General features: G+C 48.4%; 1 protein-coding gene across 1 annotated transcript in view; it reads right to left on the bottom strand.

Annotated features, from left to right (window-relative positions):
- The window catches only part of LOC130119839 (potassium channel subfamily T member 2), a 99,088-nt gene that overhangs the window by 5,151 nt on the left and 68,906 nt on the right, over positions 1–25,031 (bottom strand). Inside the window, exons 6-22 of the mRNA XM_056288432.1 lie at positions 19,758–19,922; positions 18,783–18,919; positions 17,990–18,053; positions 17,335–17,443; positions 9,960–10,068; positions 9,581–9,637; positions 7,130–7,282; positions 6,795–7,048; positions 4,924–5,257; positions 4,706–4,811; positions 4,432–4,604; positions 2,116–2,187; positions 1,798–1,932; positions 1,541–1,652; positions 911–1,012; positions 680–763; positions 397–525 (exon numbers count right to left, since the gene is read on the bottom strand). Coding sequence (XP_056144407.1) covers positions 397–525; positions 680–763; positions 911–1,012; positions 1,541–1,652; positions 1,798–1,932; positions 2,116–2,187; positions 4,432–4,604; positions 4,706–4,811; positions 4,924–5,257; positions 6,795–7,048; positions 7,130–7,282; positions 9,581–9,637; positions 9,960–10,068; positions 17,335–17,443; positions 17,990–18,053; positions 18,783–18,919; positions 19,758–19,922 — 2,295 coding nt within the window. The remainder of the gene's footprint in view (positions 1–396; positions 526–679; positions 764–910; positions 1,013–1,540; positions 1,653–1,797; positions 1,933–2,115; positions 2,188–4,431; positions 4,605–4,705; positions 4,812–4,923; positions 5,258–6,794; positions 7,049–7,129; positions 7,283–9,580; positions 9,638–9,959; positions 10,069–17,334; positions 17,444–17,989; positions 18,054–18,782; positions 18,920–19,757; positions 19,923–25,031) is intronic.

Here is a 25,031-nt window from a genome sequence, read left to right as displayed (position 1 = left end):
GACTACCACACGCCTCCGCTGATACACGTGGAGTCGCCAGCCGCTTCTTTTCATCTGACAGTGAAGTGTTTCGCCAGGGGGACATAGCGCGCGGGGGGATCACGCTATTCCCCCCAGTTACCCCTCCCCCCTGAACAGGTGTCCCGACCGACCAGAAGAAGTGCTAGTGCAGCAACCAGGACACATACACACATCTGGCTTCCCACCTGCAGACACGGCCCATTGTGTCTGTAGGGACGCCCGACCAAGCCGGAGGTAAAACGGGGATTCGAACCAGCGATCCCTGTGTTGGTAGGCAACAGAACAGACCGCCACGCCACCCAGACGCCCGCAACTGACCTTTCTGTCGCCTCCAGGCCACCACTGCTGCCTTCCATTCAAGTAAATGGTGTTTACCTCTGAGACCGGAAGTTTCTGGGCCTCGGTACGGTAGATTCCTATTGGGATGTCCCCAGTCGAGGAGCACAGCTTCTGGTAGAGCCTGCCGTAGGTACGAATCCACAAGTCATCCTCTGTGATTTTCATCTGGGAGAGCAAACGCACAATCTTCACAATCACCTCCTTAAGTTAGCTTCACTTTGTGTCTCGATATCGTGTTAAAACCACGGCTACCTTGGTTGGTCTAAGTTTGAGCCCTTCTGCGGGCTTAAGATTACGTTGCAAGGCAGGGATTACTTACGGCACAGAGGAAGCCTGAGCCAGGCATGGAGTCCAGACCCAGCAACAGCCTAGTGATGGAGATCATGTAGTCTTTCACAAAAGACTGGAAGAGGAAACGCAGCGAAACAGAGATTCCAGTTTTATATTTTGCCAGCAATAACATGCAATATTTATATATTTATATTAGCTGTTTTAAAAATAAGTATTGTTGTTGTTGTTGTGTAAGAAAAGGAGATTGCATTCAAAATACCTGGTAGAGGAGCGTGTCCAGCATGCTAACACTGAACACCTTCCCTGCTGCGAAGGGCAGCCGAAACATGAAGACTAGGTTGGAGCCCTTTTCCCGCTCCTTCTGCAGCTCTCACACACACACACACACACACACACACACACACACACACACACACACACACACACAGCAAGACGCATCAGTCAAACACGTGACTGGACGAGCACAAATAAACAGTTTTTCTGCCTCGTGCATCTGACTCATGGTTCTGTGAAAATACATGGCAAACCTTCAAACCTCGAGTCTTTTCAAATGAACGCCTCCATAGCGGACAGGATGTAGGTGCTTTACATGCACTTATATTGTACAAGGGGTCTCCAATGATCATTATCATTGTCACTCTCTGCTTCCCTAAACTTTACTCATAGAGCACTTTTCAAAACCACTATTACAAAGTGCTTCACAAAATAAAACTAGTCCAATGCTAGAAAACACCGAACAAATGAGTAGATTGAATAGTAAAATGAGAATGAATACACAGCAATCTGTAAATACACAGTAACTCGTTGTGTTAAAGGTCCCGTGACAGAGAAGCGGCAGCGGTGCCGAGAGAGACGAGGGTGGGCGTGGAGGGCGGCGTCGGACTCCTACCTTCTCCAGCTTGGACAGGGCCAGGGAGTAATAGTCTTTGACTTTAAATTGCATGAAGCGCATGTTGGCCGGGTGCGTGAGCTCCGTGATGATACTAAGAGCTGGGAATAACCTAGAGACAGACAGACAGACAGACAGACAGACAAGCAGTGAGTGAGACGGTGGGCTAGGTATGGTGGTGGTGTCTGAGATGATAAAGTAAGCAGCGTGTGGGATGGACGGTGGGGTTAAACGCATGGACTGTGGACCGGGCGGACCTAAAGAGGGTCTGGACGTTGACGATGGTCTTGGCGTCGGCCATGTAGTCCTCTTCAGCGATCATGGAGCTCTCCTTGTCAACCACCACCATGGTGTCGGCGAAAGTCACCCCGCATCGCAGCAAACTGTCCAGACTGCCGAGCAAGAGAGCAAGACATGGGGGGGGGGGGGGGGGTAAAGAAGTCGAGCAAAAATACGAGAGAGAGAGTAAAAAAAAGCTCAAAAACAGAATAAATCGAGGCGGAAAATAAGCCTGTCAAAATTGGTGAATGGAGATGACAGAAAAACATCTCCCAGAAGGCGCTGGCCTGTCTTACTTGTCGATGGAGCCCACTGTATAGAATACCATGGGGAACCAGCAGATGGCCTCCAGGAAATCCGCCTCAGGTCTGAATCAATCAAAATACAAATGGATTGTTTTGAGGGTCTCAGTGGGAGAGATTTATACATATCCTCATAAAGAGCCAACATCCATCGGAAGTACCCCACAGCAGACTTTCTCTTTCTGCTACCAAGTCTGTTGTATTTCCCAGACCCCGCATGCATTGTCAAAACACCACGACACCCTTGCGAACGTTATCTCGACACTTTATATGCAAATTAACTCATCATCTTATCCCGTGTGAGTCAAAATTTCCATTTTCCAGAGCAAACGACCGCTCCCCGTGTTCATCCATATCCGTTTCAAACAAGGCCAAATAGACTGCCACTGCAGCTTTGCACACAGTTGTTTGTGTTTTAATTCAGTTTTATGTGAGTCTTTCATGGGCGTATGTTTTTCTGTTGTTTGTGAGCCCTCAACCCAAGACAATTTTCCATCATTACGTGATAGACAATGAGGTGTTTTGAATCTTTCTCTGCAGCCTAGTTCTTCTCCTGCGTTGTCAGCTCTGTCTATCCATACATGAAATGAATAGACGTAGCATTATTTATTCATTAATCAACAACAACAAAAAAACTCTCCCGGATCACGACTACATCTGCCCTCTTAGTTGTGCTTTGACAAGCTAGCCGTCAATCACCCACTTGTTTTTTCCTCTGTTACTGATGATGACACTTCATCCTGCACGCAGAAAGTTGCAGGGTACCAGTGATGCACTTTACAGCAAGTATAACATGTAGAAGTGTGCAGAAAGTCACGACTGCTGCTGTTGTCAGAGCGAAACAGGGGTTTCAGGCAGTCGTACAACTGCTTTTTCTGCTTGATGAATCAGACACGGGTCAGCACAAACGATGCATCTTTAATCATTACAGGGGAGAAAACACAACAACAACAAACAACTAAATAATGTTTTGCAGCTAAAAGCTTTAACCTTCAGCAGCAGGCAATTACCGACAATTTTACTGAGCAAATACCCAAGTCAAAATGGACGCATTTCCACTCCTGCACCACGCTTTGTGACTGGTTCCACACAATTATCTCAAAATGAAATTTTTTTTTTAAAATGTGTAACACTGCAGAGTCAAGTGATAAGAGTAGTTATTTCACATAGTTATAGTTAAGGCAGGTAGCTACAGTTAATCTACCCTCCAATTTAGTTTCTATGACAGGCATGCCCTCCAATCTGATGTAACGGTTTAGGATCTCGACCATTAAACAAACAAATGAAACTATTTAAATGAGTTATACATATATCTCATCTCATCTCATCTTCAGCCGCTTCTCCGGGGTCGGGTCGCGGTGGCAGCAAGCTAAGTAGGGTACTCCAAACATCCCTCTCCCCAGCAACGCCCTCCAGCTCCTCCCGGGGGATCCCAAGGTATTCCCAGGCCAGACTGGACATGTAGTCCCTCGAATGAGTTCTGGGTCTACCCCGGGGTCTCCTCCCAGTTGGACATGCATGGAAAACCTCCAAAGGAAGGCGCCCAGGAGGCATCTTAATCAGATGCCCGAACCACCTCAACTGGCTCCTTTCGACGCGAAGAAGCAGCGGCTCTACTCCGAGCTCCCTCCGGATATCAGAGCTCCTCACCCTATCTCTAAGGCTGAGCCCAGACGCCCTACTGAGGTAACTAATTTCAGCCACTGAATATATATTTCAACTGGCGATTAACTCGTTCCCCCATAACTGTAACTCAATGACATCACACATAACCCAAAGCCTCGCTGCTCTGCCGTGTCTGGAAATCTGCTACTGGGCATTACAACTGCGAGCCGGACTGAATGCACATGAGATGAAACTCATTCACCATGAGACCATTAGCCTCCCTGAAGGAGAGAGACCTTCACATAGCTTATAAAAAAAAAACAACACTACAGCGCAGCCTGCTGCCCGTAGAAAACATCAGAAATAACATTTCTACAGTGGAGTGACTCGGCATTTTACTGCGGCATTTTTCTACGGCATTTTTCTACGTATTCTCTTTCACTCTAATTTTTCAGCCTGGGTCACCGCACGGGACACACTATCAGAATGTGAGTGCGCCCCTTGTCCTGAAAGCACTCGGTGCATCATTAATCATTAATCACTTTCGCAGTTACCTTAAGCAGCCTCTTATCGTCTTTATTGCAGAGAAAGGCCCATGACATCAGCCTACGCAGTCTGGATTACTTGCTTGAATTATAAACCCCCCCCCCCCACACACACACACACACATCCCGTTGTATCCTAAGATATAGTTATTGGACTCACATGCTCTCCAGCAGAAGCACTATGGGGTTGAGCTCCTTCCTGGGGCGGTAGTAGGCCCTCAGGGGGACGATGAAGTTGTATAAACCATTCCCCGCGCTCTCCGCCGACACGATGATCAACTTGTTCTTGAAGCCATAGGAACGAGCGTCCTCGAAAGGAATGTGGTGACAGGCCTGGGAGAGAAAGAGAGAGAGGGATCAGGACAAAACGGGGGTAGGGTGGCAGGCGAGCTCGGCGAAAAAGGGAAGAAACGGAACAATTTTAGATCTCGTGCCTTGTCCATGCGCAGGCAGCAAAAAGGCATCTTCTCCTGCAGGAGGTGGCACAGAGCTGGGGAGCTGCCGATGTAGGGTGAGTTCAGCGGGTACCCTTTCACCCACCTGAGGAGGACAGCCAGAATCAGGGGCACACCTCTGGTTATCCCTCAGTGGCTCAACAAGCCCAACAAACACTTCGAAAAACACTTTGTCAGGCAGCATCTTTGATACTCACTCGCACTGCCCGCCCCACCAGTGGGCCCTCTCATCCTGGTCGCTGTCCTCTTTGTCCTCCTCTGCCCCCTCATCCTCTGACTGGTCACCCAGCAGGTCAAAGGTGGGGTTGTTGACCCCATCCACCAGCTCCAGGACAGGGGCAATGCTGTGCCGCCTCTCCTCGGCCGAGTCGGTCACGGACGGCAGGGACAAGGTGTTGGCGACCCCCATCTCAGTCCTAGAGCTGCTCCTGCTGCTCCTGCTGCCTCTTCCGCTGCCCAGCCCCACGCCTCCCGGCTCCTGGCCTTCTGGGCTGCTGTCGCTGGAGTCCTGTAGATCGATAGCCACGGTGCCTGGGGGGGAATACACACCGACACGCGGCTGAGTACCGTTCAAACGAGCTCCTAAAAGTCCCATGAACCGGCATTAAGAGGACCACAAACCTCCGTAATTTGATGTATATGCAAATGTAACAGGATGCTCGGGTGGGATTTCATTTGGGGATGGAGTTTAATTTGACTGACAGCCAATGATGGCCGGGCATTTTTAAAAGGCTGTGGACATTGATATACTGTTAGCTAGTTTAATCTTGGTGATAGAGGATCACTTGCTATCTCTCAATCTTGCTACCATTTATTGGATTTTTTTAGAGTTTGCCCACAAGTGCAGTATGATGTACTATGTATGATCTACTTGTCAGGAGGAGAAAAACAATGTTCTTGTAAAAAAAAAAATTTTTGTGAATTTCTAGAACATAGTGTTAAATAGATGTAAACTGAATGAAGATAAAATAGGCAAGAAGAGTGAAAATACATCACCCACATGGGACAATTCTCTAAGTCAGGGGTTCTCAAACTTACTAGTCAAAGGTCCACATCTGATTTTTATTCAAGGTCAGAGGTCCGGAACGATTGGTGATAACAAAATAACATTTAATCAACTCACATATAACTTTTAAGCAACATATATTCAAGTTCAAGACTGTCAAGGTAGTCAAAATACATTCGAGCCTAGTGGGAGAAATGCCACTGTTTGCCTGCTTGAACCGAGGCACAGAAGGTGTAATTGCCACCTGCAGACACTGATCCAAATGTTAATTTTGAAGACCCGCCCTACTCTGCCTCTGATTGGCCTCACCCTAATGAAAACCCGCGTACTGGTAGGCTACTCGTTACTGTCACTTGTGGTTGCGCTAATTTCTGTGCTCTGCTCTCTGTGTTTCAACGGGGGGCTCGGCCCCTCCACCCAACGAGGAGGGGGGGGGCTCAGCCCCTCTACCCAACGAGGGGGGGGGCTCAACCCCTCCACACACACGCGCGATTGGAGCAGAGGAGAGACAGTGAACCAGGTGTAGTGAAAACAGCGTTACTCGAGCTGACGGCAACACTCCTTACATTACCGAAAGTGCAATAAAAGCTTCGCATCACCTCCAAAACAAATTCTCTGGTGTAGCGCTAATGCACGAACTCGGCAGCAGCAGCACACAAAACACAAAACATACTTCATAACATAGGTGTGGGCTGGGTTCGGATTGACTTGCCGGACTTGGAGAAGCCCTGATCTAAGTCAAGGGGGTCTCTCAAGCGAGCTAAACCAGTGAGTCCAAGTGTTGTCCACCAGGGGGGGTCTTTGTTAAACATTCCCAGAACACTTTACTCAGCAGGGACAAATGATTGCACATTTGACATTTCCCAGTTGTGGTTGCTCTTATCAAGAGAGACTTGCCATCAGATACATTTAAATTCCTGAACACTGCTATGAATCATTCCAAATCATCCAATTATGTTGTTTCAAATGTGAGAGCAGCATAATTGTGGGCACTGTGACATCCCCGTTTCTTTTGTGTCCATATCACTGGTATATTGCCTGTGTCGCATGTCTCGCACTAACCCATGCTGGCGATGATACTGTGGACCGGCAGGCGGGTGAGACCGTGGTAGATGGTCTGTTGCATTCCTCTGGCGTTACCCCCCGGGCCACCCCGCGTGGGCTCCCCCTGGCCCCTGACGAACGCCGAGTTCTCCTCCTTGGAGATGTTGATGTAAAAGCACGTGTCGGAGGCCCCCATGATGTGGCAGGGACCGGGGTTCAGCAGGATGTTGGTGGTGTCCAACCTGCGCACGCCAATCAAACACACCCCATACCTGCAGCCACAGAGACAAGCTGGCTTGCTGAATTGCCCCTCTGTCGGTGTGCTTTTGCGTGCTCACCTACAGCGCACTTACTTTTTATGGGCGTGGAAAGAGGCAAAGGTGAAACTCTTTCCCTGGTACTCCCCAAAGAACTTGCTCTCCTCCAGACGGATGTGATACACCTCATTGGCTGAGCAGCGGCGGTAGGTGCGCTGCCATTGGTCCGCCGAGCATGCCCCGCCCTCCCTGAGACAGCAGAGAGGGGAGAAATTGGTCACAGTAAAAAATGGCTGACCTTTTACAACATATGACATGGAGCTTGGAGAACAGCGCCGGGCTTTTCCCTCCCAAGGCTGCCGTGCTAATGTTAATGTTGTGATCGATACCTCAATCTGCTCTCAGATGTATGCAAGGACACCTACTCTGTCTGATGAGCTGGCCCGATGCACATGCTTGTGCAGTTAAGTAGACAGTGGTCATTTACAAGGGATAAAACCCGAGACATTGACACTACAAGGTGAGAACAGGAAGCCGGGGTGGTGGGGGGGCGTGTGACTGTGGGCGGCCTGCGAAAAAATTACATAATTGTTGTAATGAATTCACAGTTTGGAGGGATGGCATGCCAAGCAGGCTCAACGTCACAGCGCTTCAGGGCCAGGGACTAGCAGGGGAGGAGGTGGACATGCACACATAACCATTTATCAGTGGCATGACCAATAAAGGCGAAGGGCACATGAGAAGGCTGGCCTTGTGTGGACCCTCATGGGGGCACCTCTATGAATTCCTTTGTTTCAGTCGTTTCAGCTGTACAACTGACTGGTCATCTGTAGCAAGAGCAAACGTAATGACAAAGATGGATTCCGCCCCTCGAGCCGAGCTGCTGGAGGTCATAGGGGAAAATATTATTGTGTGAAAATATCCTCGGTCAGCTCATATGCCGAACAACAATAATTTAATATGTACACTAATTAAATCCTCATGTTCTTCTCGTTAATTGGTAATGTACTGTTCACCAGTCACGCTGACCCTAGCTGCCTTTGGATTTAATAGCAATACAATTGTAAAATTTATTCAAAAATACCCAATATATCCTATCTCTATCTCAGTGGTTATTCACGATAGCTCATTTTGACCTGAACAGAACATAAGAGTTAATGTCCCATGTTTAGTCGTTGTAAAGGTGCTGCATGTAATTCTGCTTGAACCCTGACCCCCATTGCCCAACGATGTGAATAACAACAAATCACAGTAAACAAATCACAGTCGCAGAGAAAGGTTGTTGATACACGGCTTATGTGCTGACATTTGCCCTTTTTTTTCTCCTTTCCCCCCCCAATTGCATCCGGCCCCCACTCTTCCGAGCCATTCCGGTCGCTGCTCCACCCCCTCTGCCGATCAGGGGAGGGATGCAGACTACCACATCTCTCCTCCGATACATGTGGAGTCGCCAGCCGCTTCTTTTCCCCTGACAGTGAGGAGTTTCGCCAGGGGGACGTAGTGCGTGGGAGGATCACGCTATTCCCCCCAGTTCCCCCCCACTCCGAACAGGCGCCCCAATCGACCAGAGGAGGCGCTAGTGCAGCGACCAGGATGGACACACACCCACATGCGGCTTCCACCTGCTGTAGGGACAACTGACCAAGCCGGAAGTAAAACTGGGATTTGAACTGGTGATCCCCGTGTTGGTAGGCAACGGAATAGACCACCATGCTACCCGGACGCCCCCACATTTGCCATTTTGCGAATGCCTTCAGTTGGTATGGGTCTGCAGCGATGGCTGCATAGCTCACTGAGGACTGTGAGTGAGTCAAGTCTGTTGGGTGGCGAGTCATCAGACTACATTAGAATTGACCCAGCCGGCCCGGCTCCAGTGTTCTGGAATGCAGAGATGGACTTTTCTAATTGACTTTGTTCATCAGTATCTTTGCTGTTCAGCGACTCCTGCTGATGTTTTCAGTCTTATTTTACTTGAGGAAAGCCAAAATATTGCCCGAAGCCCATTGAAGAAATAAACTCCATGGCGTGTACGGGTATGTGTGTATGCGTCCTGATCGCTGCACTAGCGCCTCCTCTGGTCGGTTAGGGCACCTGTTCGGGGGGGAGGGGGAACTGGGGGGAATAGCGTGAGCCTCCCATGCGCTACGTCCCCCTGGCGAAACTCCTCACCGTCAGGTGAAAAGAAGCGGCTGGCGACTCCACATGTATCGGAGGAGGCACGTGGTGGTCTGCAGCCCTCCCCGGATCAGCAGAGCGGGTGGAGAAGCGACCGGGACGGCTGAGAGTGGGGTAATTGGCCGGATGCAACTGGGGGAGAATAGGGGGGGAAATTCCAGAAAAGAAAAAAAGAAACTTTGTCACCATCATGATGATGTAGGGGATTAAGATGGATGTTAACTTGAATCAGCCACGTGGAAATCTCAAGGCTCCATTTTTTTTTTGTATGAAAACTCCAAGGATAAGGAGCTGAAGTTGAAGGTATTCGGGCCGCTGAGACCAATAACGCTGAATTGACACCTGGCGTGAGAGCGAGGAGAAGCCACCAACCTGCTGAGAGGCTGAAAGGCTCCCGTACGCTGCCTGAAGGCCTCTTGGGGCACGTTTCTGAAAGAGAAGGGCGAGGCGGTAAGCAGCTATCAAACAAGAGAACGAAACACAAGATTAATTAAAATTGATTAATTCATTAATTAAAATGCACTAATGCTCTGCTCACCGAGAAGGAGAGAGAGAGAGACAAAGAGGGAACGGTGGAGAGGGAGACACAGAGAGGGAGGTGGAGGGACAGAGACTGGGTGTTGGAGAGAAAACCAATAGAAATTTAAACAAAAGACGGAACAACGACGTAGCGGCAGGAAGACATAGATGGAGAGAGAGAGAGAGAGAGAGAGGGAGGGAATGAAAAGGGCTGGAGCGATTGTGTACTCACTGTCCCCGGGAGGAGTGGATCAATAGAGTGATGAGGGTGGAGGTGGCAGGGCACACACAGTTTAGAGCCAGCATGGCGTATTTAAACTCCTCTTCACAAACCACATGATCTGCAGACACAGACAGCAGCCGGGGTCACACATGCTGCAGCACTCGCAGCCCCTCCGTCACAGCTCACACGGCCAGGGAGGAACTACAGGCTATGCTGAATAACGCTACAGGAGACACAAAAGTGCTGTGTGTGTGTGTAAGTCTGCTTGTGTGTATGAGTGTGTGTGTGTGTGTGAGTGTGTAAGTCTGCATGTATGTGTGTATAAGTCTGCATGTGTGTGTATGTGTAAGTCTGCTTGTGTGTGTGTGTGTGTGTGTGTGTGTGTGTGTGTAAGTCTGCGTGTGTAAGTCTGCATGTGTGTGTGTGTGTGAGTCTGCTTTTGCGTGTGTGTGTGTAAGTCTGCGTGTGTAAGTCTGCATGTGTGTGTGTGTGTGTGCGTAAGTCTGCTCGTGTGTGTGTGTGTGTGTGTGTAAGTCTGCGTGTGTGCGTGTGAAGTCTGCTTGTGTGTGTGTGTGTGAGTCTGCTTTTTCGTGTGTGTGTGTGAGTCTGCATGTGTGTACAACAATAGATTCCTCTCATTAGCTCAAATGCGAGCAGGGGCGAAGATGAAGTGAGGCCTTTAAGCTCCCCTAAGCACATATTGCACATTTTGCTAATTACAAGGGATAGAATTAATGCCTCTAAATGTGCCACCCAAACACACACACACACACACACACACACACACACACACACACACACACACACGGGCTGAAGAAGTGATAGTGCAAATGTAACTCCAGAGGTACGCATGGTTAACATAGCTCAGTAAAAACAGGCAGCAATGTCTTCACTTCCTGCCCCGTTTTCTTGCATCTTCATCCGGCAAGATGCCTTCTCTGATTATCCCCACAGGATCTGTACATTTTGTGTTAGTGTTCTGGTCCATGGCTCACCCCCCCCCCCAACACTTTTTATCAGGGTGTGGATGGAGGGTTATTCAGCAGAACCTAGCAACAGGCGTGCAACGCTGTGCTATATTAAAACACCTTCCTCCAGGTCTCTGTCTAACACTTATCGCAGCATCCGGAGTACACTGATTCAAACTGAACAAACAAAGATAACAGTCTGCTCATCTACTCGTAGCTCCCCCCCACCGCCCCAACCCTCCCCAACTCCCTCTATGAAAGGAAAAACCAATAGAGTGATTAGTGAGTTAAAAAACAAAAACAATAAGGGAAGTGGGCTCGGGGAGCATCCATTTCCCTCTAATGTGTAATTCTTGATTGCATTATCTACGGTGATGAGCAGACAGACATATTCAGGCTGCCTTGTTTACCGACAAATTTAACTGGGTCTTAAAAAGCACACTGTGCTCTGCATTTCAATATCAGCGGTGGCAAATGTCACATCCTCGTGAAAGAGGAAATACGGTCGGCCGCCCACCTGAACTCACGTTGAGTAACAAGGGCCTGGCGAAGATAAAAACGCAGTTTTCCCCCCCAATACTAGTAAAACAGCTACATGGGCCGCCTGTGAACAGTAACTGGGAGCTTAACTTCCCTTTGCATGTCACAGACATCAGCTATTCAGTCTCTGCCCTGTATTCCATTAAAAATGGAAGCATCTAAAACAATTATGTGCAGACACAGCTCAAGTGACCAAATCGCCGACTTGCAGGGGCGTCTTTGTAGCGAGGATACACCACATCTTATCTTCACAAGCTCCACACACATGCATGCACGCACAAATTCAGACACCCGAACCCTCCTCACCGCGCTCGTGCACAACTGACCTCACCACGTAACACATCTGCGGAAGCCCAACACAGACTATATATTAAGGCATTTATTTTATCCACTACCCAGTGTCCAATATCTTTCTGGCACGATTCTTCACTCCCACTGCCCTTCCCTCTTCACCCTTCATCTTCGCCTTTTCCAGCTCTTAACAATCCTCTTTCACCCTGCCCCCTGTCCTGGAGGCGCTTCACTCCAGAGAAAGAGGGGAAACCAATTACTGAACTGGGCTCAGCACAGGCACACCACTACATCCACACAAACACTATTTCTAAGGGTAAGAGATGTGCTTGTTTTCATTCATTCCCCGAGCTGCACGTTGTCTTCTAGAGCAGATTTGTAACATGAGAACACCACTATGTATGTGTGTGTGTGTGTGTGTGTGTGTGTGTGTGTGTGTGTGTGTGTGTGTGCGTGCCCATGTTTGCATATGCAAGCATGCATGCACAGATATATGGCTACTATACCTGTACACTTGTGCCACAATGTGTTGATGCATGCTCAATAATCCAGGTAAGAAAATCAAAGAAGGTTGAATCAGTTCATCTGGATACAATGTTTATTGTATCAGTTCATCTGGATACAATGTTTATTGTCAGATACGTTTCATCACTCAATTAAGTGACATCTTTAGTCTAAACTGACTGCAGGTATCCCCACCCTTATAAACAATACAGTACAATACAGTTGCATAACGACTGAAAACAACGATCAGTTTCATATGCAAATACGGGTGTGACCATTAGCTAGAGCTTCAAAGGCCATGTCCACTATTCACAGAGGACCAGGGAATGTTGCAATCACAGCATTGTAAGATGGCGACAGATGTATAATGGCCGAAACCAATGACCAGTTTCATATGTAAATATGGGTGGGACCATTAACTAGAGTTTCAATGCTGTTACTAGAGTTACAATGCTGTGATTGTAATATTCTCTAGTCCTCTGTGAATAGTACATGTGGCCTTTGAAGCTCTAGCTAATGGTCACACCCATATTTGCATATGGAACTGGTCGTTACGCAACTGTATTATACTTTATTGTTTATAAGGGTGGGGATACCTGCAGTCAGTTCAGACTGATTAGATGAGTGATGACACCTATCTTGTCAATCAACGTATCTAGATGAACTGATTCACCCTTCTTTGAGACTGCCACAATGTCCACAAGTCTACCAGCTGAGCTAATTAAATGGCTACGCTATTACTGTGCTCAACGTGGGCTGAGTAGCACAGGAGGGAAACTTATCATTGCTGCTGAACACAAAAATCAAATGACACTAGATAAACTAATAAGCACATTTGGTTCCTTTTAAACCTGCATCATTGCTCTCAACCGATCAGAGGCCCATCTTTGCAGGTATCATATTTTCTAATGAGCATCATTCTGGTGTTCAGCTATTGCTGCATATCAAATTAAGTATCGAGACTATAGCTCATTAATGCCTCCCACAATGGTTCCTTGTGAGCATATTCTTGCCCATGTCTCAATGTGGCAACAAAAATAAAAAAAACAAAACAAAACATGTCACTACATGCTGATTTGGTATTTCAGTCTTGCTAGGGTTACGGTTGAAGGGAAACTGCACTATCACTCAACATATGCAAAATCATTCAGGGTACATCAGAGGGTTAAAATTTTGTGTTATGAGCAAATGTCACTGTGAACAATGCCTAGCGTCAGGTTGTCAGCATGTGAAGCCATACACTGATCAGCCAAAACATTAAAACCACTGACTGGTAAGTGAATAACATTGATTATCTTGTTACAATGGCACCTGCCAAGGGGTGGGATTATTAGGCAACAAGTGAACAGTCAGTTCTTGAAGTTGATTTGTTGGAAACAAGAAAAATGGGCAAGCGTAAGGATCTGAGCGACTTTGACAAGGGCCAGATTGTGATGGCTAGATGACTGTGTCAGAGCATCTCCAAAACGACAGGTCTTGTCGGGTGTTTACGGTATGCAGTTGTCAGTATTTACCAAAAGTGGTCCAAGGAAGGACAACCAGTGAACTGGCGACAGGGTCATGGATGCTCAAGGCTCATTGATGTGCGTGGGGAGCGAAGGCTAGCCCGTTTGGTCCGATCCCACAGAAGAGCTACCGTAGCTCATACTGCTGAAAAAGTTCATGCTGGCTATGATAGACAGGTGTCAGGGCACAAGGTGCATCACAGCTTGCTGTGTATGGGGCTGCGTAGCTGCAGACCGGTCAGAGTGCTCATGATGACCTCTGTTCACTGCCAAAAGCACCTAAAATGGGCACGTGAGCATCCAAACTGGACCATGGACCAATGGAAGATGGTGGCCTGGTCTGATGAATCACGTTTTCTTTTACATCACGTGGATCGTTTACCTGGGGAAGAGATGGCACCAGGATGCACTATGGGAAGAAGGCAAGCCGGCGGAGGCAGTGTGATGCTCTGGGTAAGGTTCTGCTGGGAAACCTTGGGTGCTGCATTCATGTGGATGTTACTTTGACACTTACCACCTACCTAAACATCATTGCAGACCAAGTACACCCCTTCATGGTAACGGTATTCCCTGATGGCAGTGGCCTCTTCCAGCAGGATAATGGGCCCTGCCACGCTGCAAAAATAGTTCAGGAATGGTTTGAGGAACACGACAAAGAGTTCAGGGTGCTGCCTTGCCCTCCAAATTCCCCAGATCTCAATCCGATTGAGCCTCTGTGGGATATGGTGGAAAAACAAATCCGATCCACGGAGGCCCCACCTTGCAACTTACAGGACTTAAAGGATCTGCTGCTAACATCTTGGTGCCAAATATCAGAGGACACCTTCAGAGGTCTTGTGGAGTCCATGCCTAGACGGGTCAGAGCTGTTTTGGCGGCACAAGGGAGCCCGGTATAATATTAGGCAGGTGGTTTTAATGTTTTGGCTGATGGGTGTATTTGCCAAATAAAACAGAATCTGCTTCTGGTGAAATAAGACCCCTTCACATTCTGCTCATGTCGTTAAGCATGGAAAAGACGGAAGGAGATGTTCTGGTCTCTCACAAAGAGCTCAACACAAGTTGAATGACCTGAAATGAACTGGAACGGCACAGTGACACATCACGTCAAAGCAAACACAAGCATGAGGTAAACTGGCATCCCAAGACCAGCATGAAATGCTGCATCATGAAGGAAGCCGGTAACCATATGGACTCAGCCACCTCTAAACTTCATGAAAAACCGAAGAGGCGCTGACCCGTGAGAGAGTGAAGAAAAGGTAGATGAATACTAATTCATCTATCTCCAGCCCCTACCAATAACAGAGACATCCACCGAGCTGTGAGACCGTAGCGAGGCAGTTAAAGAGCCGAGGCGGAGGAGCATCACTTTGTCGGGGGCACATGTCTGCTAGGTTAGCACACAGCGGCAGAAATCATCAGAGAAAGTAGAAACAAAGCCAACACGTTAATCATTGATGGAGACAGCTGGGATGAAGACAGGAAGCTGGAATTGAGTTAGACTTTCCCCGGGGCTGCAGGTAGAGCAAAGCGTGAGAGAGCGAGCAGATAAACCATTGTCCCTGTCGAAATGTTGAGGCTCTTTCAAGCAAACTTTTGAAAAGTCAATACCGTTCAAATGCAAATTAGTTGCCATGCCGTGAGCTGTTTTTTTTTTGTTTTGTTTTTTTGCTTTTCCCCCGTTTTTCTTCCCAATTGTATCCGGCTAATTACCCCACTTTTCTGAGCCGTCCTGGTCGCTGCTCCACCCCCCCTGCCGATCCGGGGAGGGCTGCAGACTACCACATGTCTCCTCCGATACATGTGGAGTCGCCAGCCGCTTCTTTTCACCTGACAGTGAGGAGTTTCACCGGGGGGACGTAGCGCATGGGAGGATCAGGCTAGTCCCCCCAGTCCCCCCGAACAGGTGCCCCAACTGACCAGAGGAGGCGCTAGTGCAGCTTCCCACCCACAGACACAGCCGATTGTGTCTGTAGGGACGCCCGACCAAGCCAGAGGTAACACGGGGATTTGAACCGGCAATCCCTATGTTGGTAGGCAACGGAATAGACCGCTACGCTACGGTCTAAGCATCGGCTTTGTGTCGATGCAGTTGCCCACTGGGGACTGGGGTTCGCGCCCCGGTCTCGTCAGATCCGACTATGGCCGGACTCAATGAAGCAGCAATCATTGGCAACGCTGTCTTCGGGAGGGGGATGGAGTCGGCTTGTGTTCGTCACGTGAATGCGTCTCTGTGTATGTCGGAAAAAACAGTGGTTCAGCCTGGAGTCGCCTTGTCACGAAAGTGGGGAGGCGGTCTCCTTCGAGACTGCCGGCCAGTGAGATGCAGTTGGCGAATGCATGCAGTACGAGGGTGGGTGCTTGAATTAAAATAGGGATCGATTGGCCACTAAATTGGGAGAAATCAGAAATAAATTTAGATTAGACCGCTACGCTACCCGGAGCTGGTTTTAAGCTGCTAAATAATGTCCTTATGTGCTGGAACACATAACCAAAAACACTCAAGAGTGAATTAGAGAAAGGTTGAGATGTCCATTCCATCTTCATCAGTTTTGATCACTTAACATCCATCACGGCATCAACCCTTCCAGCAGAAATGACCACAGAAAAACATAGCGATATTCGCAGTGTTTTGGCATTTGCAAAGAGCTTTTCCTTGAAAACAACTCCACACTTTGCACAAAAGCAGAGTAACAGAGATGCAGTCACAGAAGGAAAGACAACAACAGAGGGAGAGTAAAAGGGAGCGCGCTATAGTGAGGGGAGGAGAGAGAGAGAAAAGAACCCAGAGCTCGGTGAAGGAGACAGTGAGGAGAGAGAGCATGTCTCCTCAGTCTATCCTCCACCGAGAATTGATTGGCGTTTTATTGTTGGGTGCGAGACAAAAGGCCGCTTTCCAGAAGGCAATGTGGAAAACTCCCAGACACTTCTCAAAGGCGTGCAGCCAAGCCAATCTGTCCAGTGCCACTGCAGACGGAGATGGGGGATGGATAGACAGGTATATGGCCTGATAGAAAATGCATATGCATTTGCAGCCGAGGGGGCTCGCAAATCAGGCTGCTGAACTCGGGTGGAAAATGGGACACGCCTCGGAAAGTGGCAGCTGACGGCGCACGACGAAAACGAGGGGCAGAGACTGGAAAATCACTGTTATCCTGCAAGATTTTCGACGGCGTCACCACGAAATGAGCCGTGAAATCTAGATACAGTCCATGCTAAGGGCAGGGAAAACAGCCTCCCCAAAACATTTGTTATGATTTACTGGTGCGGTTACGTTCCATGTCACCGTCTCCCAGCTTGGCTTGCAGACGCCTCGCCGGCCTGATCGCATCTTGATTCCAGTCATAAAGTGAGTTTTAACCATCTCGATAGTGGGGCCAGCCAGTTTCTGAAGGTCCAGACCTGTCATTTTCCGCATCACGCCATTGATCAAATGACAGCCGTCGGCGTTAAAAGAGACAATCACATCAGAGGTCGGAGACGTACACATACAGACACACACACAGACAGACGCCTGCCTGCCATGATTTGACACCTCAATCACTGTCAGCCTATTTGACGGCACACTCTGTGGCTGACCTGCAAACTTGACGTGGAACTTGTTCTCGGGCTTGAGGATCTGGACGTAAAGGGGACAGTTCGGGGCGAAGTCCTTCACTGCCCAGGCTCGAAGGATGGTCTGATGATCCTGAGAGAGAGAGAGAGAGAGAGAGAGAGAGAGCACAAAGGAGAGAGACAAAAAGAAGAGATGGGGAGAAACAGGCAGAAGAAGAGAGCGGGGGACACTTTGACCGACAAAGAAAGGAAAAGGAGAAGGAGATGGGACAGACAGACAGAAAGAAAAAAAGTCCATCAGTGTCGGCGGTTCCCCCAGCTAGCGTAGCTCATCTCTGCGGCTGTGCTAACAAAGTTTTTTAAAGCACTGATTGAACAGAGGACAAGGTGACACTGGAAACAGTCGTAGCAACATTTCATGAGAACATAATTCTGGCATGTTTTTTTGTGCGTGTTCAAGGCTGAACCAAATCACAAAAGTGTGTGTCGTGCAGAGGGGAACGGGGCATAATGGACAGGATGTCGAGTCGTAACTGAATTTAATGGTAAATTGGGTTTCGTAAGGTCATAGGCACATGAGAGAAAAAAATCAACAAGTAGAGACAAAGCAGGGCATGGGAGAGCTGAGATGGTGGGGGGGGTGAGGGTGGGGTCGTGTGGAGGCGTCGTCGGAACGCACGGCGGCAAAGCGGTCCACTTCGAATCGGTTACTGAGGATGAAGCAGGCCTCGGCGTCATCCATCCTGCAGGCGGTGAGGCGGACATGAGGCCGGAGGACCAACAGCAGCAAGCCAGGGCACGGGGCTCCCCCGAACACCACAGCCAGTAGGGGGGGCGGGCGGGCGAGAGAGAGAGAGAGAGAGAGAGAGAGAGAGAGAATCAGAACGAGAAGAGAAGACAGGAAGCCATCATGTAGCAGAGGGAGAGGACAAAAGAAGAAAATCAGTGCAACAGAACAACAAATGTGTCCTTCAAGCCGACACCATGTATGTTCAGCTGTGGTAGGAGGCGTGAGGCGAGGCGGGAGATAGGGAGACTAAACAAACAATGGCCTTGACTTCTTTTCTTTCCTCGTGACAAAGCCATGGCACGGTGCTGCAGCAGTAATATCAGGCAGCCAGCGGGTAAACAATAAGCAGTATGACTCAAGCTACAATTGCAGTTCTCACTTCAAGGTTGTGGGCTCTCGTCAGGTATTAATTATGAGCTCTGGCTTTTTACCCCAGAGCCGATCCATTTCAAGGCCCCTTCAGTCTCTTTCTCAGCTCAGGGTGTCTAAGTTCAGAGGTCTTGGTTGCACAATGCTTACAAAGCATTGTGTTGTGTTTATGAACTAGAATTTTCTGATGTCTAAGTCTCTCTGTTTGCCGGACTTGGCGGATGTGAAGCGAAACTGATCAGCAGACACATAGAAGAAAGACGAGAGGACAGACAGGCAGAGGGATACACAAGACAGATAGAGAAAGACTCACTTGGCCCTCATCAGGTCCTGGTCTTTGAGGGCAGAGCCCTGGAGGTAGATGACCCGCTGGGCCCACAGAGGGATGTGGAGAACCCGACGCACCTGGACGTCCATCTCTGCCGGGCACAGGATCACCACGTAGTAGTCCTATATGGTCTCGCACACACACACACACACACAAGCATGTGCACATGCACACGTGCACACACACACACACACAAGCATGTGTACATACACACATACAAATGCACACACACACACACACACACACACACAAGCACACACAGAAACATTGAAATATGCACACAGGTAGGCACACACAACAACAACAACAAAAAATCACATGTGGGTACATCACACATTCGCCCACATATAATGCTTTCTTTTTCTCTCTCTCTCTCACACACACACACACGAACACACAAACGTGGAACACATGATCACACTAAACAGTTAGAAATTCAGGCATGTGTGTCCATACTCACACACAGGGAAGGCAAAACACACACTGAATAGGAACACAAATGCTCACGTCGTCACACTCTTCACACACACATACACACACACACGCGCACGCACACACACATGCACGCGCACACAAGCATGTGTACATACACACATACAAATGCACACGTGCACACACACACAAACACTCACTCACTCTCACAAAACATTGCGTTATCAACAAAGCTACAAGCAAACATGGTGCACACGCAAGCCAACACGCTTATCCACGCCGGCAAGAATCAGGACGGCGTTTGATCTCTGCTGATACCGAATTAATCCTGTGCTTAACACCTCAGCTGGTAGAACTCCTGCACAGGATTGAAGTCAAGACACACACACACACACACACACACACACACACACACACACACACACACACACACACACACACACACACACACACACACACACACACACACACACACACACCCCAATGCAAATACAAAACAGCACATCCGCCCTTAATCTATTTGGAGACCTGTAGGCGGGGGTGAGCGAAGAACTCATTGAGGAAGTCCATGAGGAGGTCAATCTTGAGGCAGCTGACACACAGAACCACATGTTTCTCCGTCTGGGCCCGGTAGCGGCTGTAGTTCCCCCCCGACTTCTGACGCTCCATCCACAGGAAGGCCAACTGCTCGAACTGCCGTCAGGAGAACATATATTCAGCAACAGATGGAAACCGGATTAAATAAGCCAAGATGGAAGGAGATGCCAGGTGGAGCATTATGGAGAAGAAAAAAAAAAGACAAGTTTATGAAGTTCTGGGAGTGTTGTTGGGAAATTAAAGGCTAGTACTCTTTATTTCCAACCTGAGTCTTAACTTTGTAGTTTTTGCCATCGTGTACATCAGTTGCGATGTCATTTTAGTCACGGGCTTCGTTTTGGATACAGGATCAGTAGATGAGCCCCAGCCCTATCCTTTTAATTACACCACAAACCCAGTGCTTCAGCCTGTCTACACAATATCCCATCAGCTACAACTTCCCGTCTGTGCCGTTCGGGTGTACAGTTGATCTACGGTTACAACTGACCACCGTCAGTCATTAGTGGAGGTTGAACCGGGAAGCGGCTCAGTGATGTGATGGATCATTGTTGATCATATTGGATATTTCGAGTAATAACTCTTAACTTTCACTTTCATTTTCACTTCCTGGACATGTCTGTCATGTCAGACATGACTTCCGCTGTGGGAAGATGGCGGCGCGAATTCACATTTGCAGCGGCCTCACCCAGTGCCATCCATGCAGTGTCTTTGTTCACGTCTGTGTCTAAGTTTGTGTCTTCTGTTTGATGGCTGGGAGAGTTTGGTCTGCTGTGTCCGGTGGGCCCAGGGACCACGGCCCTGCCCGGAGCTGTGCCTGAGAGGGTAACACCGACGGCAGTATGACAGGATGCAAAAGCGGGGTAGGCTAAGCTAACTGCTAGCCCATGCAGACTGGCAGTTCCGATAACGCCGACGGCGGTCTGGCGGCGGCCTCGCCTAGCCTTGACTGTGTTTTGGGTGTCGTCGTGTGGAGTGCGGGAGGTGTGTCGAGGGTGTCTGGCTGGGGAGAGCTGGCGTTGGATTGGCTGAGGGAGCCTGGTCTGCTGCGTCTGGTGGGCCCAAGGACCACGGCCCTGCCCGGAGCCGCGCCCAAAGAGGAAACACCGAGAGTGGTCTGACAGGATGCGGAAGCGGGCAGGCTAAGCTAACTGCTAGCCCATGCAGACCGGCAGTTCTGACAGTCATCCTGGCTGGCGTTCGCTCTTTTGAACAGTGATTTTTTTTTTTTTTAGTTTGGATATATACTTTAGTTTGGATCTACCTGTCCTTGTAGTTTTTAGGTATGCGTTTTTGTCTTTGTGTTGCACTGCCGACAAATGAAGTGTTGCTGATGTGTCTGACGCCCATGTTCCTGTGCTGTGTAAGCACTGGTTCTCTATCCAGACTCCCTACAGCGACACCGGGGTGTACAATGACATCACAACTATATGCACGGCGGCAAACCCTGAGAAAAGAAGACCCGGCTTGTTAGAAAATGTCATTACCCTTTGTGTTGAGCGGTGACTCGGTTAGGGCTCCTGAGAGGAGGGAGGGCAGCGAGCAGCAGGGTGGAGTGAAGGGTGATGGTGGGAGCAGGTGTGCCGGCTCAGATGGGGAGTTTAGGATGCGTTTTCTTAATCATACAGATGAAGAGGCAGAGAGAACAGCGACGTGGAGTCTAAGCCGGCTGTCTACAGACAAGGCTTGGGGGAAGACCGGGTGAGGAAAAGTCAGAGAGGGATGGTGGGATGAATGCTGATGTGCTCCGCGGCTCCCCTGTGTCAGGCCCCGACAGGTCACACACACAACACACACACACACAGACACACACACACACACACACACACACGGGGCCAGTTTCTAAATGTCAGGTATTTATGGATGAAAGAAACAGGGAACAGGGGTGGGAGGGTGACACTGCTCCATGTCGCCATGGTGGAAATGTCCTCTCTTTTTGGGAGCTAACCCCCCTCCCCCACCAAACAAAACACCATTACACTTTTTTCATTTGATTTCATCCCGGCTCAGCAAAGCGTTTGGGGACCTTGAAGACCGCCACAGCCTTCCGGTCACTGCTGATGAACAGAAGAGGAAGCTCCCTCGCGGCGAGCGCGAGACTGAGACGGCATGCGTTCAGGATCCACAGGGGGCCTGCCGGTGTTGCTGTGTGAGCTCGACAGCATATTTGAGCGCTTGTGCGACTGGAACCGAAACTGGCGAACAGAAGGGCTGTTGGATATTAGCAAACACGTTAAGAATCACACCTTAGCACGTGCCACGCTTTGTCACACTTTGTAGCATCTCCACTCGCGGGGCCTCCCCTGACTACCGCGTTACACAGCCGCTGTCCTCCAACTGCTCCAGTTACTAGGGAGGGACGCCATTTCCATTGTGACATTGGCCACCGTCACATCTTGGGGAGGAACGACAGGCAGGACGCGGCGAGAATCAAAAGGGGCCAAGCTGTGTCCATGTAATCTCTCTGTGTATTTGAGGTGGATTTAAACACGCGTGTATTTGAGGACACAGGCGCCGTCTCTGTAGGTGCTGGGAAGCTCGAGCACGTCCAATACATCTGTCAAGAGCTGGAATGAGCTTGGTTGTTTTATCAGCTGTCGAATGAAACAAGCATGAAGCGTTCACTAGATATGTGACTCTAACCAACGCCGTAGGCTGCGAACACCTTCCAGTTTTGCCTCCGGCTTTAAATTGTGTAACTCGTGTGCACTGAATACCATCCACCCATCCATTAACCGAACCGCTGATCCTGCTCTCAGGGTCGCGGGGATGCTGGAGCCTATCCCAGCAGTCATTGCGCAGCAGGTGGGGGAGACACCCTGGACAGGCCGCCAGGCCATCACAGGCCCCCCCCCCCCACACACACACACCCATTCACACCTAAGGACAATTCAGTACGGCCAATTCACCTGACCTATATGTCTTTGGACTGTGGGAGGAAACCGGAGCACCCGGAGGAAACCCACGCAGACACAGGGAGAACATGCAAACTCCACACGGAGGACGACCCAGGATGATCCCCAAGGCTGGACTACCCCGGGACTCGAACCCAGGACCTTCTTGCTGTGAGGCGACCGCGCTAACCACTGTGCCACCATACCGCCCACTGAATACCAGTAATGTTAAAAAAACGTTTTTTTTTAACATTATAATTTTTTTTAAACCTACCTACGCAAAAAAAATGTATATAGTTTTGAACATTACTGAATACCAGTAATGTTAAAAACTGTGTTAATTTTTTTTTCCACAGGTAGGTTTAAAAAAAAAATCTGACAAGCTGGTCTAGAGGTTCGGTGTGCCCAAAAGGAAAAAAAAAAAAAAAAGCACCAAAAGCCCCCCTCGATTTTCATGACAGTTCGCCTTTTTTTTTTTGGTGACATGCACTTTTATGTCTGTCTTCTTTAGATGAGCTCCACAATCAGCCATTTTCACAAGCTAGTGTGAGGGAGCTGAGGAGCAGCCTGTGGAGCGCTCTGTGTGTGTGTGTGAACGAAGGGCAAGAAAAAAGGTAAAGTAGTTTTACAACGAGGCTGGACCATGAAAGGGGGACCACTGAGTGCTGAGCTCGTTTATGTGTTATACTACCTATCATAAACTACGCGCGCCGGTCAGACGCGCCCCTCTCGCCTACGTGTCCCCCAGGAGAGGCCCCGAGTACTGTGGTACTACTTCCTCTCATGCAAACGACTCTCGTTGACCTCCTTGCTTAGCGCGCCTCGCTTTTCAGTTTCACCGGTGCTTTTTTATCTGTTCTGTTTGGAAATAGTGACGTAAGATGAGAAAGATGGTGAGCTGACCTACCCCCCCCCCCCGTATCACGGCAACCGATGTTGTCACGTGACCACCAATAAAGGACGAGCCCTTCCATTTGATACGGGTGAGATAGAGGCAAGCAGGTGGGAAGATGGTGGGCAGGCACCTTTTTTTTTTCCCCCCTGAAATAATGACCCTTTTTTAATTTGCAGTTAAAAAGTAGATTTTTGTGTAACGCAATACTTGTTTCAAAACAAATAAAGTAAGGTTAAATCAATCCGTCACAACTTGCCAACGTGTAAACATAGAAAGTATTTACGAAAAAGGTTAATGATGAATTACTGCCAATGACATTTTTTTCCCTTTAAATGGTGGCCATGATGAAATAAGACAGAAGCATGGGGAGCTAGTTGAGCCAATGGTTTGATTTACCCCACCGCCAACATATTAAGCAGATTACCAATGATAACCTATGATAGTAATTTCATGAATGACTACACACACACACACACACACACACACACACACATACATATATATATGCCCTGTGATGGACTGGCGGCTTATTCAGGGTGTCTCCACGCCTGCTGCTTTATTGACAGCTGATGATTGCTTATGGCATGAAACATGCTTGTAGTGTCTCATAAAGAATTTACTTGACTCACTGGATTATATATATATATATATATATATATATATATATATATAACTTTGTTAAAATAAACACTCAATGGTAGGGAAAGTGCTCAACAACTGAGCAAAATAATCCAGGATTTTATATATATATATATATATATATATATATATATATATATATATATATATATATATAGACGAGCTGAAAGGAGGGTGCAACAGTTTTGTGTTACAGAAGAAACTGTGTTGTGAAAAGATAATTGTGTCTGAGTATCAGCAGCATTAGCCTATTATAACTGATGGACAATTAGTCTCAGTGTCGGATATGTGTTTGGTGTCGTTTGCCTGATATCAGACAGCTCGTTACTTTCCATTTCCATCTTCAGTCTGATGTTTCCTCCACTCTCACTGATTTCCGTGAGGGAGGGGCATTCGATTTTCCCCAACCAATCACTAGCGACCAACGTATCCACCTGAATCTAACTTCTTCTTACGTCGACGCTGCTGCATAGCCATGCCAACAGACTGGCTTTGCCGGGGTTTTAAATTCGAGAGGAAATTAAAAATGCCCCCTTTTTATAAACATATCTTATTAGCATTTTAGGAATCATAAAACAATGCATTAACATAAATTGTTCCATTATTGAACCCATCAAAATACCCCCCATACTCTACACCCCCCCACTTAGTCTTTTGAGCGCCTTATCTTAGGTCAAGGAAGCATGACGACAGTTATGACAAAAACACATTGCTGTTGATAATAATAATAACAATGATAATAATAATAATAAATGAGGCACATTAGCATAAAACAAAGAT

This window comes from Lampris incognitus, chromosome 10 (assembly GCF_029633865.1).
Source record: "Lampris incognitus isolate fLamInc1 chromosome 10, fLamInc1.hap2, whole genome shotgun sequence".
Taxonomy (NCBI): domain Eukaryota; kingdom Metazoa; phylum Chordata; class Actinopteri; order Lampriformes; family Lampridae; genus Lampris; species Lampris incognitus.
This window is presented reverse-complemented; position numbering and strand designations above follow the sequence as displayed.